Below are 16,594 nucleotides of genomic sequence, written 5' to 3'. Positions count from 1 at the left end.
CTAGAGACTCTGTTCCTAGAGTAAAAATACTTACAAATTTTATGGTACATACTATTAATACCTTGGTAACCTCCCATAGGGTCATCATGTGCAGCCTGTAAGACATGCTCCCGATAATCACTAGTTGGGTCCTCGTCTCACAATCATGTGATGAGGGAGCTAATCACATGATTCAATTTGGTTCTCCATCTTCTCATCAGAAGTCGATCCTTGAAAAAAAACTCGTCCCATTCTCCAATGCATCTACATTTACAGTGGCTTCAGAACTACATTCTGATAATCTAGGATCAGTATTTTGCAATGAACTCAAGGTTAAGCACTCAGACTCAGAAGCAAGCGGGCAAGTACCTGGCAACCTGACATCCTTTCCTAACCCTGGCAGATCAGAATAAAGTAGAGTCACGGCTACTGCAATCTCACTCTCGACAACTGGTCTAGAAGTAGAGACAAGCGGGCAAGTCACAGTTAAATCAGCCTCGTCACTTTCACCTTTCTTGTAGCTAGAGCTTGGCACTGCTTCTACTAATGACTCACACTCATCATTGAACTGAGTCATGAATGAATCCACAAGATCCACCTCCCACTCCTTGACTAAAGGGGGTCCTGGTCTCTGGAACATCCACCATGGTTGTGACAGGATTACTATCACCCATTTTTCCCATTGACCTGGTCACAACACATGCAGGGTATATAATGCCATTATCTGCATCCTGCTGAGCCAGAACACTATTAGGGTTAATCAACATTATTGAACACTCGATCCCTTCAACCTTACTTTTTCCCAAAATCATTCCCTAGAATAATATCCACTCCTGGAATGGGTAACTGTTTACTCACACCAACAGTACACCACCCAGAAGCATAAGTCGAATCGAGATTAATTTGGATTAATGACACTTGTCGTACACTACCTGCAATACCTTGTAGAAGTACAACTTCACCAAGATCTCTTGTACCAACATTAGTAAGTACATTATGAGAAATGAGACACTGTGGAGCTCCAGTATCACGGAATAATTGTACAGTCTTACTGCTTCCATCTTTACACAGTAATGTACCTGTGGACATATATGGTTTAAACTCAGTCATCTAATTGGGATTGACTGTAATACATTGAGAACTATTTGCTTGCAACCCTCTTCTCATGATGAGACCAGTTCATCTTAATTCAGGGTGCAAACTAAAACATAAATTAACCACATGGCCTCTCCTCTTGCAATGAGTGCAATATCTGACAATGGTCACACCTGGTTAACCTACTGCAGGTTTAGAATTCACATTACTAGGATTTTGTATCCCTGTCAATGGTTTACCAAGTTTAGTTTTTGGAGGAGACGAATTCATGGGAGTAGCGGGAGAATTAGTACTGGGTTAGCTCTGATAAGCATTTTTATGAGCATGATAGTTTACTCGACTGTGAATTTGTTTTTACTGGGCTTTAAAATGTGACGTTGTTAGTAATTCATGCTCATCAGCGAGCTTGGAGAACTCATATATATCTGTGGTGCTTTTATGTTCTGCCATAAAGGTAGATACTTTATCTGGGAGACAAGATAAAACTTCTTCAGTAATAAGAAGATTTTTAAGAGTTGCAAACTCTGTAATAGAAAGTGATTTAAGCCATCTCTCACAGTAATTAGTTTTCAACCTAGTAAAATCAGCAATGGTTTGTTCATATCCCCTCTTTAAATTACAGAATTTATATAGATGTGCCTCAGGATATAACTGATATGCATTTCAGATGCTCTTTTTAACAAATTGATAGTCAAAACTATTTGCATCAGGAAGAGATGCAAATACTTCCTCACTCTTTCCCCGGAATTGACTCTGCATTATGGCCACCCACTGGTCTACTGGCCAGTCCGAACTGACTGCAATCTTTGGAAAATGAGAAAAGAAAACCTCAGGGTCTTCCTCATTGAACTTTGGCAATTCGACATATTTATTAATCTTAGATTGAGGGTTGATACTGTTAGGAATATTGCTTGTGTTTCCATGTCCAGTTGCAAGTCTCTGTGTCTTTACTCTATTATTGTCCTCTGCCATTTGTTGTGTATTTTCTAATTGTTTTGTTTGTTCTCAGCTTGTTGCTTCTTAGCTGCCTCTAACTGCAACTAAGCTGCTAGTCTAGTATTCTGTGCCTCAAGTTCTATTTGTTGTTGCCTCCTTTGAGCCTCAAGATCTCTCTGTTGAGCCTCTGCCTCTAATTGCCTCTGTTGCTTATCCTCTAACCTAGCGAATTTAAGCTGAGATTCTAACTCAAAACGTCTTAATACTAACTGCTCACTTGTCCCTTCAGTTAGTTCTTCCATGACTTCTTTCACCCCCTCCCCCCTCCTAGTTGACCATCTTCCATTAAATGGGTAATTATCACTTTCACTATCCTTGCTTGAACTATCTTATTACTGGCTGACAAATCTAGTTTACCTACCATACAGATCAAGGCAGACTTTGTTAGGTTTTTAATCCCTTTAAAGTTAGGCTCTGACAGCAATAAATCCACTTGGTTCTCCATGATTAACATTTGGCACTTCACTAATTACAAATCTTAATTGTAACAACACTGAATACTGCCTGGCCCAATGCGCAAGCAAACAAATATGACTCTTACCTCAAAATCATCAAGGGTGTTGACACTGGCGGAGTAGGAGTAGTACACAGGACAGTATTAGCTGGCACAATAATTCCTACGTCACACTTTTACCTAGGAAGGCAAGTTTGAATTAATACACGCTATAAAATGCCGTACCACAAATTATTAATTAATTATTATATAATGTGGGAACAATTCTCCCGGACTTAGGCCCCCAAAATTGTTACTTAAGCTAATAGGCACAGCTCGTGTATCAATGGGTAGTGATAAAATAGCCTAGGGTAAGTTCACTACTTGAAAAAAAGTAATACACCAGAGTGCCCCTATGTTAGCACAACATGTATAATAATAATATCTGGATAAAAAAAGTGCATATCAAAATAAATAAATAAATAAATAAATAAATAAATATATAAATAAATAAATATATAAATAAATAAATAAATATATAAATATATATATATATATATATATATATATATATATATATATATATATATATATATGTCGTACCTATTAGCCAGAACAAACTTCTCAGCCTACTATGCAAGGCCCGATTTGCCTAATAAGCCAAGTTTTCCTGAATTAATATATTTTCTCTATTATTTTCTTATGAAATGATAAAGCTAGCCATTTCATTATGTATGAGGTCAATTTTTTTTTATTGGAGTTAAAATTAACGTAGATATATGACCGAACCTAACCAACCCTACATAACCTAACCTAACCTATCTTTATAGGTTAGGTTAGGTTAGGTAGCCGAAAAAATTAGGTTAGGTTAGGTAGGTTAGGTAGTCGTAAAATAATTAATTCATGAAAACTTGGCTTATTAGGCAAATCGGGCCTTGCATAGTAGGCTGAGAAGTGCGTTCTGGCTACTAGGTACGACATTATATATATATATATATATATATATATATATATATATATATATGTCGTACCTAGTAGCCAGAACTCACTTTTTGGCCTACTATTCAAGGCCCGATTTGCCTAATAAGCCAAGTTTTCATGAATTAATTGTTTTTTGACTACCTAACCTACCTAACCTAACCTAACCTAACTTTTTCGGCTACCTAACCAAACCTAACCTATAAAGATAGGTTAGGTAGGGTTGGTTAGGTTCGGTCATATATCTACGTTAATTTTAACTCCAATAAAAGAAAATTGACCTCATACATAATGAAATGGGTAGCTTTATCATTTCATAAAAAAAAAATTAGAAAAAATATATTAATTCAGGAAAACTTGGCTTATTAGGCAAATCGGGCCTTGAATAGTAGGCCAAAAAGTGAGTTCTGGCTACTAGGTACGACATATATATATATATATATATATATATATATATATATATATATATATATATATATATATATATATATATTTGTGACGGGAAAGTGTAGGAGTGTGGATGTTCGACAGTCCTCCCAATGGCTGGTGTCAATGCCTAGTCTCACTTACAAAAAAAAGATAGACTGCTTGGCTGTTTGTCTGTGGTAAAGTAAGGGAAGACACGCAAAACACATAGTATGAACAATGAAACTTTAATTAATATAGAAAACAAATTAAAAACAAAGACAATCTTTTGGCTATGTACAGTGCAAACAAACAAGTCAAAAACATATAACATAAATGAAGAATAGGGATGACGTTACTCTATAATATAAAGACAAAGTGATTAAACAGGTGCTGAGAATATAGCGCTAGCTGAGAAACATCCACCTGATAGCGTATATCAGTTAGTTGTTCACGGCTTGAGAGCACAAGGATATTCTGACTTCAATGGCTGGTTCACGCCCAGACATCGACTTGTAAAGGGCGCTGAGGTGCAGAGGTGCAGGTGTGTGGAGTCGGCGAGTCACCAATCAGAAGCAGGCAAGCTGGGAATGGTAGTTTGCTGGTTGATGACGGAGCCGGCATGTAGGGAGTGTGGAGTAGGGGGGAGTCTTGGGTACGTTTGCCTCCTGGTCAAAACGTATTGTGCTACTGGTAAACGTATATTGAAGGTAGCATCTTATTGTTGTATAATATACGTAACTTTATGTAGAGAAGAGCAGGCTCAATCTCTCTTGAAAGAGATTATCGTCACAACTCTCCCCCCAAGCCTGCTCTAATGGGTGAAGTTACGTCTTCAGGTGGTAGAGTGGTAGGTGGAGCTGCTTCTTTTCATAGTCTCTGTTGTCAGAACCCTTGATGTTGAAGATCTCCAGGTTGAAATTCTGTAGATACAAAGCCCATCGTAGAAGCCGTTGATTGTTGAATTGGGCTTGCTGCAGGAAGCGTAGGGGATTGTGGTCCGAGTAGATGGTGGTAGACCGAGCACTTTGTAGGTACGATTCAAAATGCTGTAAGTTCAGAACAATGGAGAGAAGTTCCTTTTTGATAGTGCTGTAGTTCTTCTGGTGAGATTTTAACTTGTAGCTGTAGTAGCTAACAGGTAGAACCTCCTCGCCTCGTTGTTGCATCAGGACACCCCCGATGCCGGTACCACTGGCGTCGACATGGAGGATGAAAGGCTTCGTGATATCTGGCGAGGCGAGAATAGGATTAGAACAGAGCATGGATGTAAGTTGTTCAAAAGCAATGGTTTGCTGAATGGTCCAATGATACCGTTGTTTGGGGCTGGTTAAAGTGTTGAATGGTGTCGCCACCGTACTAAAATTCTTCACAAACTTACGGTAGTAGGAGGCAAGACCAAGGAAGCGCAGGAGCTGCTTCCTGGTGGTAGGCTGTGGGTAATGCTGGATGGCTTGGGTATGTATGTTTAACGGAGCTATGATGCCACTCCCTATCTCATGACCAAGATGACGCACTTTACCTTTGGCAAAGGTGGACTTGCCCAAGTTGATGGTGAGGCCGGCTGTCAGGAGCTTGGCGAACAATCGTTGCAGCTGGAGCAGATGTTCGTTCCAGGTGTTGGTTGCCACAACGATGTCATCCAAGTAGGCGTAGGTGTTATCTAAGCCCTGGATGACGCGGTTGACAGCTCGCTGGAAGGTGGCCGGGGCATTACATAGTCCAAATGGAAGGCGTTCGTATCTGTAAAGGCCAAAAGGAGTGGTAAAGGCAGATATTTCCTTAGCTCGCTCTGTCAAACATACTTGGTAGTATCCCTTGAGTAAGTCTAGCTTCGATAGATACCGAGCATTACCAATGGCGTCAAGGATGTCATCTATTCTAGGTAATGGATAAGCATCCTTGATAGTCACAAGATTCAATTTCCTGTAGTCGGTACACAGCCTCACTTTACAGTGCGGTTTAGGCACCAAGATGCAGAGTGAGGCCCAATTAAGGGGCCTCACAAGGGGTGGCCAGCCCATAATCCAGGAGGTACTGTACTTCAGCACGCATAACTTCGTTTTTGCTCGGGCTGACTAGAAAGGTTGACGAATCGGCCGGGTGTCAGGGAGTAGCTGGATGTTGTGCTAAACCACATTACACTCCTGTGGATCATCGCTGAACAACTTCTGATGTTCCTTGAAGATTCTGATGAGAGGAGCACTATTACTGTCCTGTAAATAGGTATGAAGATCAGTAAGGATTTCCGAGTTGGAAGGCACTGACTCTATGTTAGTGCTTGCGGGAGGAGAAGCAGTGAAGGTCTCACTGTGGAGGTATGGACCTTTAAATGTGGATAATGATACCAATACAGTGGGGGAGTACCTTGATACTGCTTCAGGAGGTTGACGTGGCACAACTGGGTCTTCCGCCGCCTATCTGGAGTCTCAAGAACGTAGTTGTGGTTGTTTCTGCACTCCTTGCTGCGGTAAGGTCCTGAAAACTTGTTTTGCAATGGAGAACCTGGGATAGGAAAATACGCCAACACGAAGTCTCCTGGTTTAAATTGCCTTAGTTTGCTGCGTTGGTCAAAATGAGTCTTCATCCTCTCCTGAGCTTTCAATAGATTGTCATTAGCAAATTTACGTACTCTCTCGAGAATGTGTTTTAAGTTTTGAAGAAACTGGGGCACATTCTGAGGGTCACTGAAGGTGGCATTACGTAGAGAGTTTTTAAAAGCTTTGAGAGGAGTACGGCACTTACGTCCGTAGAGCATCTCATAACGAGATACTCCTAGAGACTCATTGGGGAGACTTCTGAAAATGCACATAATGAGGTCAAGTTGTTTATCCCAGTCCTTCAAGGTTTCATTGCAAAATTTCTTTAGGAGTGATTTAATAGTCTGATGACTATGTTCAAGAGAACCCTGTGAAGCAGGATGATAGGCGCTGGACAATATCTGTGTTGAACTCTTCCAGTGTCTTCTTGAAGAGATCACTGGTGAAGTTGGTGCCACAGTCACTTTGAACCTCTCTTGGAAATCCATACTGGTTGAAGATCTTGAATAGTTGTTTCACCACAGTAGCAGCCGTAATTATCTTTACTGGAACTGCTATGGGGAATCTGGTGGTAGGACACAGGATATTTAGTATATAGGCGTTGCCAGAACTGGTCCGGGGTCAAGGACCAACACAGTCTATGATGAGTTTGTGGAAAGGTTCTGCAGGCACCTGGATAGGATTTAATGGAGCCCGGGGAATAGAGATGTTAGATTTACCTGCCATCTGACATGTATGACACTGTTGCACGTACCTTTTGACGTCTTTAACCATACCTGGCCAGTAGTAGTCTTGTCTGATTCTGTGGTAGGTTTTGTTAAAACCGTAGTGAGAAAGAGCTCCGTGGGCCAGGTGTAGAATATCGGGCCGTAGGCTGGTGGGAACCACTAGTTGTTCGACATTTGCCCAATCGTCGTCCTCCTTCAGCTTACTGGATCTGTACCTGCGGTAGAGCAACTGAATCTCAAGGAAGAACCCAGGGATACTGTCAGGTTGAGTCTCAGCCTGGAAGAATAATGGTGTTAATGATAGATCTTCCCTCTCTAACTTACGGAACTCCAAAGTAGTAAGATTCGGTGGTAGATTCTGAGGGTCTTGAGGGACAGCGGTAGCAGTAGAGTTAACTGGTTGCGGGCGTGCAGCTTGTGCACGGGTGGTCACCAAAACCGGAGGAGAAACTTCATCACTTTCTTGGACCTCTGGTGAAACATACTTAAAGATGGGATTGTCCACTACAGAGTTACACACCTGGGGTTTGTCCATGAAGATCAGGTTGGACGGTTGCAGATCTTCTGCCAAGTCGTTGCCCAGGAGAAGTTGCACTCCAGACATGGGAAAAGGCTTTTTCCTGATGGCGACTTGGACTTCATCGGTCACAAAAGGAGAATCCAGGTGGACTCTGGCGAGTGGATACGGAGTGGTAGCAGTGAGGTCAGTGATAAGAACGGTTTCCCCGGTGTAGGTGATGTTAGGCACAGCTGATTTCAATATTATTGACTGAAGAGCCGCTGTGTCCCTCAAGATCTTCAATTTGAAACGTCCCTCCGAATCTGTACTGCTGGCAGAGACAGTTCCAAGATACAGGTGTTTGCTGAAGAGAGAAATATCATTAACAGGAACACCAACATTCATCACAGGCTTACCGGCCTTAGGAGGAGTCGGTTTAGGTTTAGGAGTTTCATTGCCTTTGTATTGGGCCTTCCCACATCTATCTATGGTATGTCCATAGAGTTTGCAATACTTACAATACAATTGAGAGCGCGCTTGATCGGCACTCACTTTATCATAACTATACCAAGACTTCTTACTGGAAGGTGGTTCTGGTGTAAGCCGGTGGATGAGGCTGTAGGTGTCAGCCGACTTCGCACATCTGATGTAGTCGGTTTCTTCTTTATCTGCTAAATATAAACGGACGGAAGGGGGAACACGTCTCAAGAATTCCTCAACTAGCATGAGGTTGACGAGTTCTGAAAATGTAGAGACATGTGCTGCTTCCAGCCATTTCATGAAATATCTTTTCTTGGTATTGGCAAATTCTAGAAAGGTGGTGGTACTTGCCTTTAGATAATCACGGAATTTTCGTCTGTAGCTTTCGGTGGGGAGAAGGTAGGCGTCCAAAACTGCATGCTTCAGGGTCTGGTAGTCATTCTCAGACGCTAAAGTACTGAGAGTAACCGCAGCTCTACCTGTGAGATGCACTCTGAGAAGGGTAGACCATTGATCTGCAGGCCAGCTAAGTTTTTTAGCTAGGGTCTCAAAAGTGGTGAAAAATAAATCAATCTCTGTCTCACGAAATGGTGGCATTAACTTACTTGCATGGGAGACATTGAAACTTACAGGAAGACTGGCGGTAGCTTGTTGGCGCTGAGTGTAGTGTGTAGCTTCCAACGCTAGTTCTTTTCGCCGGTATTCGAGAGCACTATCAGCTTGCTGTTTACTGTACTCCCGTTGGATTTCCAGGTCACGTTTTCTTGCTTCAAGCTGTTCTCACTCACGCTCACGGAGTAGGGCAGCCTCTCGTTCTTTGAGGGCCATCTCTCTTTCTTGCTCTTCTTTCCTAATTGCAGCTTCTCTTTCCCTCATTTGTAGAACTTCCTTTTGTTGTTGGAGGGCTTCTTTTTGTTGCTCCCGCTCGATCTTAGCAAGTTCGAGCTTGAGTTTCATAGATGTCAAAGCATGTCTATCTGCAATAGAATAATTTTCGTGAGTTTCAGAGTCAATATTCCCTTCATCTAAGAGGTGATCCAATATTTAATTGTGCAATTCATTTTTGTTGGCTCCATGGGGAACATCTAGTTGATACTAGTGTGCAAGAATTTGTAATTCAGTCCTCTTGGCACGAGTTAAGTTCCCTATTTCACCTGCTGGATCGTTACGAAGAGCTTGGAGACGAAACATGGTGAAAAATAGCAAATAAATGTAGAACGAATACTTGTGATATGGAAGTGTCAGTAACAGGATAACGTGGCAACTGGTAACTATCCTGTGGAATTTTATATTTAACAATTAAAGTTAATTTTAGTATGGTAAATGATTAGTCAATCAAAAGCACAGGAAATCTTGTACCCGGTACTCAATGTAAGAGAATAAGGGCAAGAAAATCTTACTAAATAAATGAAACCGATAGTTTCTATAACAAATGAAACATTTAATTGTTTCAAAAGTAAATAAGGTAGTCCAAGAATGTAGGCATACCTTGCCGAGTCTCTATAGAACAAAAGCAAGGGTTTTCTCACTAAATGAAATATGATACTTACAGAATTAGCGAACTTTGTGCTCTGAAAAAAGAAAGCTAATTCCCTACCTAAGTAAATATCATTATCTCTGACCGACGTGTAGGGGTGCGAGTGTCAACTGGTGACGAGAACTGCTGTTGAGGTCCCAACTCAGCAACGTAGTCCGTGCTAGAGGAACTATGGCCCTCTTTATCCTCCTTCGGTCGGATTGCAGAAGATAGGGTGCTTTGACCCGAAGACAAACCAAAGTACCAGGGTACCCAAAATGATGATCTGTCTGAGATTGAGAAATATCCTAGGGATTGGGAAACACGAGTAATAACACGGAGGGAGGGATGACCAATTAAGAGAATGACTGAGGCCTTCAGTCACCACGTAATCCAAAGTTATCCAACACACACAATATGCTACTCTCGGAATGCACAATACACACAGGACCTTATAAATATTAAAAATAATGAAAATATTGAAAAGCAACTGTATCAAAGAAAAATACGCATACCACAAATTGATGTTCTGGTACTAGTACCTGAGTGAAGCTCCGTGGACAGGCCCCCATTAAATGTGACGGGAAAGTGTAGGAGTGTAGATGTTCGACAGTCCTCCCAATGGCTGGTGTCAATGCCTGTCACACTTACAAAAAAAAGATAGACTGCTTGGCTGTTTATCTGTGGTAAAGTAAGGGAATACACGCAAAACACATAGTATGAACAATGAAACTTTAATTAATATAGAAAACAAATTAAAAACAAAGACAATCTCTTGGCTATGTACAGTGCAAACAAACAAGTCAAAAACATATAACATAAATGAAGAATAGGGATGACGTTACTCTATAATATAAAGACAAAGTGATTAAACAGGTGCTGAGAATATAGCGCTAGCTGAGAAACATCCACCTGATAGCGTATATCAGTTAGTTGTTCACGGCTTGAGAGCACAAGGATATTCTGACTTCACTGGCTGGTTCACGCCCAGACATCTACTTGTAGAGGGCGCTGAGGTGCAGAGGTGCAGGTGTGTGGAGTCGGCGAGTCACCAATCAGAAGCAGGCAAGCTGGGAATGGTAGTTTGCTGGTTGATGACGGAGCCGGCATGTAGGGAGTGTGGAGTAGGGGGAAGTTTTGGGTACGTTTGCTTCCTGGTCAAAACGTTTTGTGCTACTGGTGAACGTATCTCGAAGGTAGCATCTTATTGTTGTATAATATACGTAACTTTATGTAGAGAAGAGCAGGCTCAATCTCTCTTGAAAGAGATTATCGTCACAATATATATATATATATATATTAGTATATTTTGGTAGCAGTCTTTCCTGTAGACATATATTATTAAATATGACTGAAAAAGTAAGATTAATAATTCTAACACGAATTTTCTCAATCTTTCGTACATTACGCTTCACTGTTGGAGGTAAATCAAAAATCACTTCTCCAAAATTCATTTTTATTTCTAGTCTGACGCGACACGGGCGCGTTTCGTAAAACTTATTACATTTTCAAAGACTTCACAAATACAGTACTGATTAGAACTTACGTATCTCTGATTTTATATCTACATTTGAGTGAGGTGGGAGGGGTGATGTGGCATTAACACAAGACAGAACAAGAGGGGATATTAATAGGGTATTAAAAGTATCAACACAAGACAGAACAGAAACAATGGGTATTGAATAGAAGTGTTTGTAGAAAGCCTATTGGTCCATATTTCTTGATGCTTCTATATTGGAGCGGAGTCTTGAGGTGGGTAGAATATAGTTGTGCAATAATTGGCTGTTGATTGCTGGTGTTGACTTCTTGATGTGTAGTGCCTCGCAAACGTCAAGCCGCCTGCTATCGCTGTATCTATCGATGATTTCTGTGTTGTTTACTAGGATTTCTCTGGCGATGGTTTGGTTGTGGGAAGAGATTATATGTTCCTTAATGGAGCCCTGTTGCTTATGCATCGTTAAACGCCTAGAAAGAGATGTTGTTGTCTTGCCTATATACTGGGGTTTTTGGAGCTTACAGTCCCCAAGAGGGCATTTGAAGGCATAGACGACGTTAGTCTCTTTTAAAGCGTTCTGTTTTGTGTCTGGAGAGTTTCTCATGAGTAGGCTGGCCGTTTTTCTGGTTTCCCCAATGGTTTCGTCGAAGACATCATAAGAAGGAAAGTGAAAAGCCATGCAACCTCTGAAGAGACAACTAACACAACACCTATACCCCCTATTAGACTATTTTACAGGAACTTCTTTTCCACAGCTCATAAAACGGAGGAAAGGGTCCTGAAAGATATTGTTAATAGAAACGTTATCCCTACAGACAAAAATCAGAGGATACAACTTACGATTTACTATAAAACCAGAAAAACGGCCAGCCTACTCATGAGAAACTCTCCAGACACAAAACAGAACGCTTTAAAAGAGACTAACGTCGTCTATGCCTTCAAATGCCCTCTTGGGGACTGTAAGCTCCAAAAAACCCAGTATATAGGCAAGACAACAACATCTCTTTCTAGGCGTTTAACGTTTTATCAAGCAAATACACCACACCACTATACCAGGCTACTACACCACACCACTATACCAGGTTACTACACCTCACCACTACACCAGGGTACTACACCACACCAATACACCAGGCTACTACACCACATGACTATACCAGGCTACTACATAACGCCACTATACCAGGCTACTACACTATGCCACTATACCAGGTTCTTACACCACACTACTATACCAGGCTACTACACTGAACCAATGTACCAGGCTACTACACAACACCACACCACTACACCAGGGTACTACACCACGCAACTATACCAGGCTACTACACCACACCACTATACCAGGCTACTACATCTTGCCACTGTACCATGTTACTACTCCACACCACCGTACCAGGCTACTACACCACGCCACTACACCAGGCTGCTGCACAATACTATATACCAGCCTACTACAGCACACCACTATATCAGGTTACTACACCACACAACTATACCAGGCTACTACAACACACCACTACTCCAGGCTACTACACCACACCACTATACCAGGCTACTACACCATGCCACTACACAAGGGTACTACACCACACCACTATACCAGGGTACTACACCAAGTCACTATTCGAGGCTACAACACCACACCAATATACCAGGGTACTACACACCAGTATACCAGGCTACTACACCAGGCCACTATACCAGGATACCACACTACGCCACTTTACCAGGATACTACACCACGCCACTACACCAGGCTACTACACAACACCACTATACCAGGCTACTATACCACGCCACTGTACTAGGCTACTACACAATGCAACAATACCAGGCAACTACACCACACCATTATACCAGGCTACTACACCACACCATTACACCAGGGTACTACACCACACCACTATTCCAGGCTATTACACCATGCCACTATACCAGGTTACTACACTACGCCACTACAAAAGTCTACTACACCATGCCACTATACCAGACAAACACACCATGCCACTATACCAGGCTACTACACCACGCCACTATACCAGGCTACTACACCACACCACTATACCAGAGTACTACACCACGCTACTATACCAGGCTAATACACCACACCACTATTACATGGTACTACACCACACCACTATACCAGGATACCATACCACGCCACTACACCAGGCTACTACACCACATCACTATCAGGCTACTACACCATACCACTACACCAGGGTACTACATCACACCACTATACATGGCTACTACCCCATGCCACTATACCAGGCTACTACACCATGACACTACACCAGGCTACTACACCATGCTACTATACCAGGCTACTACACCACGCCACTTTACCAGGATACTACACCACGCCACTACATTAGGCTACTACACCACACAACTACATCACACAACTACACCATGTCACTATACCAGGCTACTATACCACGCCACTATACCAGGCTACTACACCACACCACTATCCCAGCCTACTACACCACACCACTATACCAGGCTAGTACACAACGCCACTGTACAAGGCAACTACACCATGCAACTATTCCAGGCTACCTCACCACACCACTATACAAGGCAACTTCATCACGCCATTACACCAGGGTACTACACCACACCACTCTTTAAGGCTATTTCAACATGCCACTATACCAGGTTACTACACCTCGCCACTGCACCAGCGTACTACACCTCACTACTACACCAGGCTACTACACCATGACCCTATACCAGGCAACAACACCACACCACTATACCAGGCTACTACACCATGCTATTATACCAGGCTACTAAACCACACCACTATACCAGGCTACTACACCACACGACTATACCAGGCTACTACACCACACCACTATGCCAGGCTACTACACCACGCCACAATACCACGATACTACACTATACCACTATACCAGAGTGCACGCAACACCACGCAACTACACCAGGCTACTACACCACACATCTATTCCAGGCTACTACACTACACAACTATACCAGGCTACTACACCACGCAACTACATCAGGGTACTACACCACACCACTATACCAGGCTTCTACACCACACCACCATACCAGCCTAATACACTAGGCCACTACACCAGGGTACTACACCACACCACTATATCAGGCTACTACACCGCACCACTTTACCAGGCTACAACAGCACACCACTATACCACGCTACTACACCATGCGACTATACCAGGCTACTACACCACACCGCTATACCAGGCTACTACACCACGCCACAATTCCAAGCTTCTATACCACACCACTATACCAGAGTACTACACCATGCCACTATAAAAGGCTACTACACCACACCACTATACCAGGCTACTACACTACACCACTATTCCAGGCTACTACACCGCACAACTAAATCAGGGTACTACACCTGACCACTATACCTGGTTACTACACCACACCACTATACCAGGGTATTACACCATGCCACTATACCAGGTTACTACACTACACCACTACTCCAGGCAACTATACCAGGGTACTACACCACACCACTATACCATGCTACTACACAACCCCACACCCCTACACCAGGGTACTACACCACGCAACTATACCAGGCTACTACACCACACCACTATACCAGGCTACTACACCTTACCACTATACCATGCTACTACACCACGCCACCGTACCAGGCTACTACACCACAGCATTATAACAGGCTACTACACCACAGCATTATAACAGGCTACTACACCATGCCATTACACCAGGGTACTACACCACACCACTATTCCAGGGTATTACACCATGCCACTACACCAGGTTACTACACTACGCCACTACACTAGGCTACTACACCATGCCACTAGACCAGGCAACAACACCACACCACTATACCAGGCTTCTACACCACACCACACCTTATACCAGGCTACTTCACCACACCACTATACCAGGCTACTACACCATGCTATTATACCAGGCTACAACACCACACCACTATATCAGGCTACTACATCAAACGACTATACCAGGCTACTACACCACACCACTATACCAGGCTACTACACCACGCAACTACATCAGGGTACTACACCACACCACTATTCCAGGCTACTACACTACACCACCATACCAGGCTACTACACCACGCAACTACATCAGGGTACTACACCACACCACTATGCTAGCCTTCTACACCACACCACTATACCAGGCTAATACACTAGGCTACTACACCAGGGTACTACACCACACCACTATACCAGGGTATTACACCATGCCACTATACCAGGTTACTACACCACGACACTATACCAGGCAACAACACCAAGCCACTATACCAGGCTACTACACCACGCCACTATACCAGGCTACTACACCACACCACTATTCCAGGCTACTACACCACACCACTATACCAGGCTACTACACCAGACCACTATACCAGGCTACTACACCATGCGACTATACCAGGCTACTACACCACGCCACAATACCAGGCTTCTATACCACGCCACTATACCAGAGTACTACACCATGCCACTATAAAAGGCTACTACACCACACCACTATACCAGGCTACTACACTACACCAGTATACCAGGCTACTACACCACACAACTAAATCAGGGTACTACACCTGACCGCTATACCAGGTTACTACACCACGACACTATACCAGGCAACAACACCAAGCCACTATACCAGAGTACTACACCATGCCACTATAAAAGATTACTACACCACACCACTATACCAGGCTACTACACTACACCACTACACCAGGCTACTGCACCACACCACTATACCAGACTACTACACACCACTATATCAAGCTAATACACCACACCATTATACCAGGATACTACACCACACCACTATACCAGGTTACTGCACCTCACCACTACACCAGGGTACTACACTACACCAATACACCAGGCTACTACACCACATGACTATACCAGGCTACTACATAATGCCACTATACCAGGCTACTACACTATGCCACTATACCAGGTTCTTACACCACACCACTATACCAGGCTACTACACTGAACCAATGTACCAGGCTACTACACCACACCACTATACCAGGGTACTACACCACACCACTATACCAGGCTACTACACAACCCCACACCACTACACCAGGGTACTACACCACGCAACTATACCAGGCTACTACACCACACCACTATACCAGGCTACTACACCTTACCACTATACCAGGCTACTACACCATGCCACTGTACCAGGCTACTACACAATGACACTATAACAGGCTACTACACCACACCACTATTCCAGGGTACTACACCACACCACTATTCCAGGCTATTACACCATGCAACTATACCAGGTTACCACACTACGCCACTACACTAGGCTACTACACCATGCCACTAGACCAGGCAACAATACCACACCACTATACCAGGCTTCTACACCACACCCCATTATTA

The 16,594-nt window shown here is 43.0% G+C and overlaps 1 protein-coding gene across 1 annotated transcript in view; it reads right to left on the bottom strand.

Annotated features, from left to right (window-relative positions):
- The window catches only part of LOC138355339 (digestive cysteine proteinase 1-like), a 58,648-nt gene extending 49,558 nt beyond the window's left edge, over positions 1 to 9,090 (bottom strand). The window contains exons 1-3 of the mRNA XM_069310219.1: positions 8,922 to 9,090; positions 921 to 1,058; positions 349 to 666 (exon numbers count right to left, since the gene is read on the bottom strand). Of these exons, the coding sequence (XP_069166320.1) occupies positions 349 to 666; positions 921 to 1,058; positions 8,922 to 9,090 (625 nt within the window). The remainder of the gene's footprint in view (positions 1 to 348; positions 667 to 920; positions 1,059 to 8,921) is intronic.
- Between the last annotated feature and the right edge of the window lie 7,504 nt (positions 9,091 to 16,594).

This window comes from Procambarus clarkii, chromosome 67, assembly GCF_040958095.1.
Source record: "Procambarus clarkii isolate CNS0578487 chromosome 67, FALCON_Pclarkii_2.0, whole genome shotgun sequence".
NCBI lineage: Eukaryota > Metazoa > Arthropoda > Malacostraca > Decapoda > Cambaridae > Procambarus > Procambarus clarkii.
The sequence above is the reverse complement of the archived record's forward strand: the minus strand, read 5'-3'. Positions and strand labels throughout refer to the sequence as shown.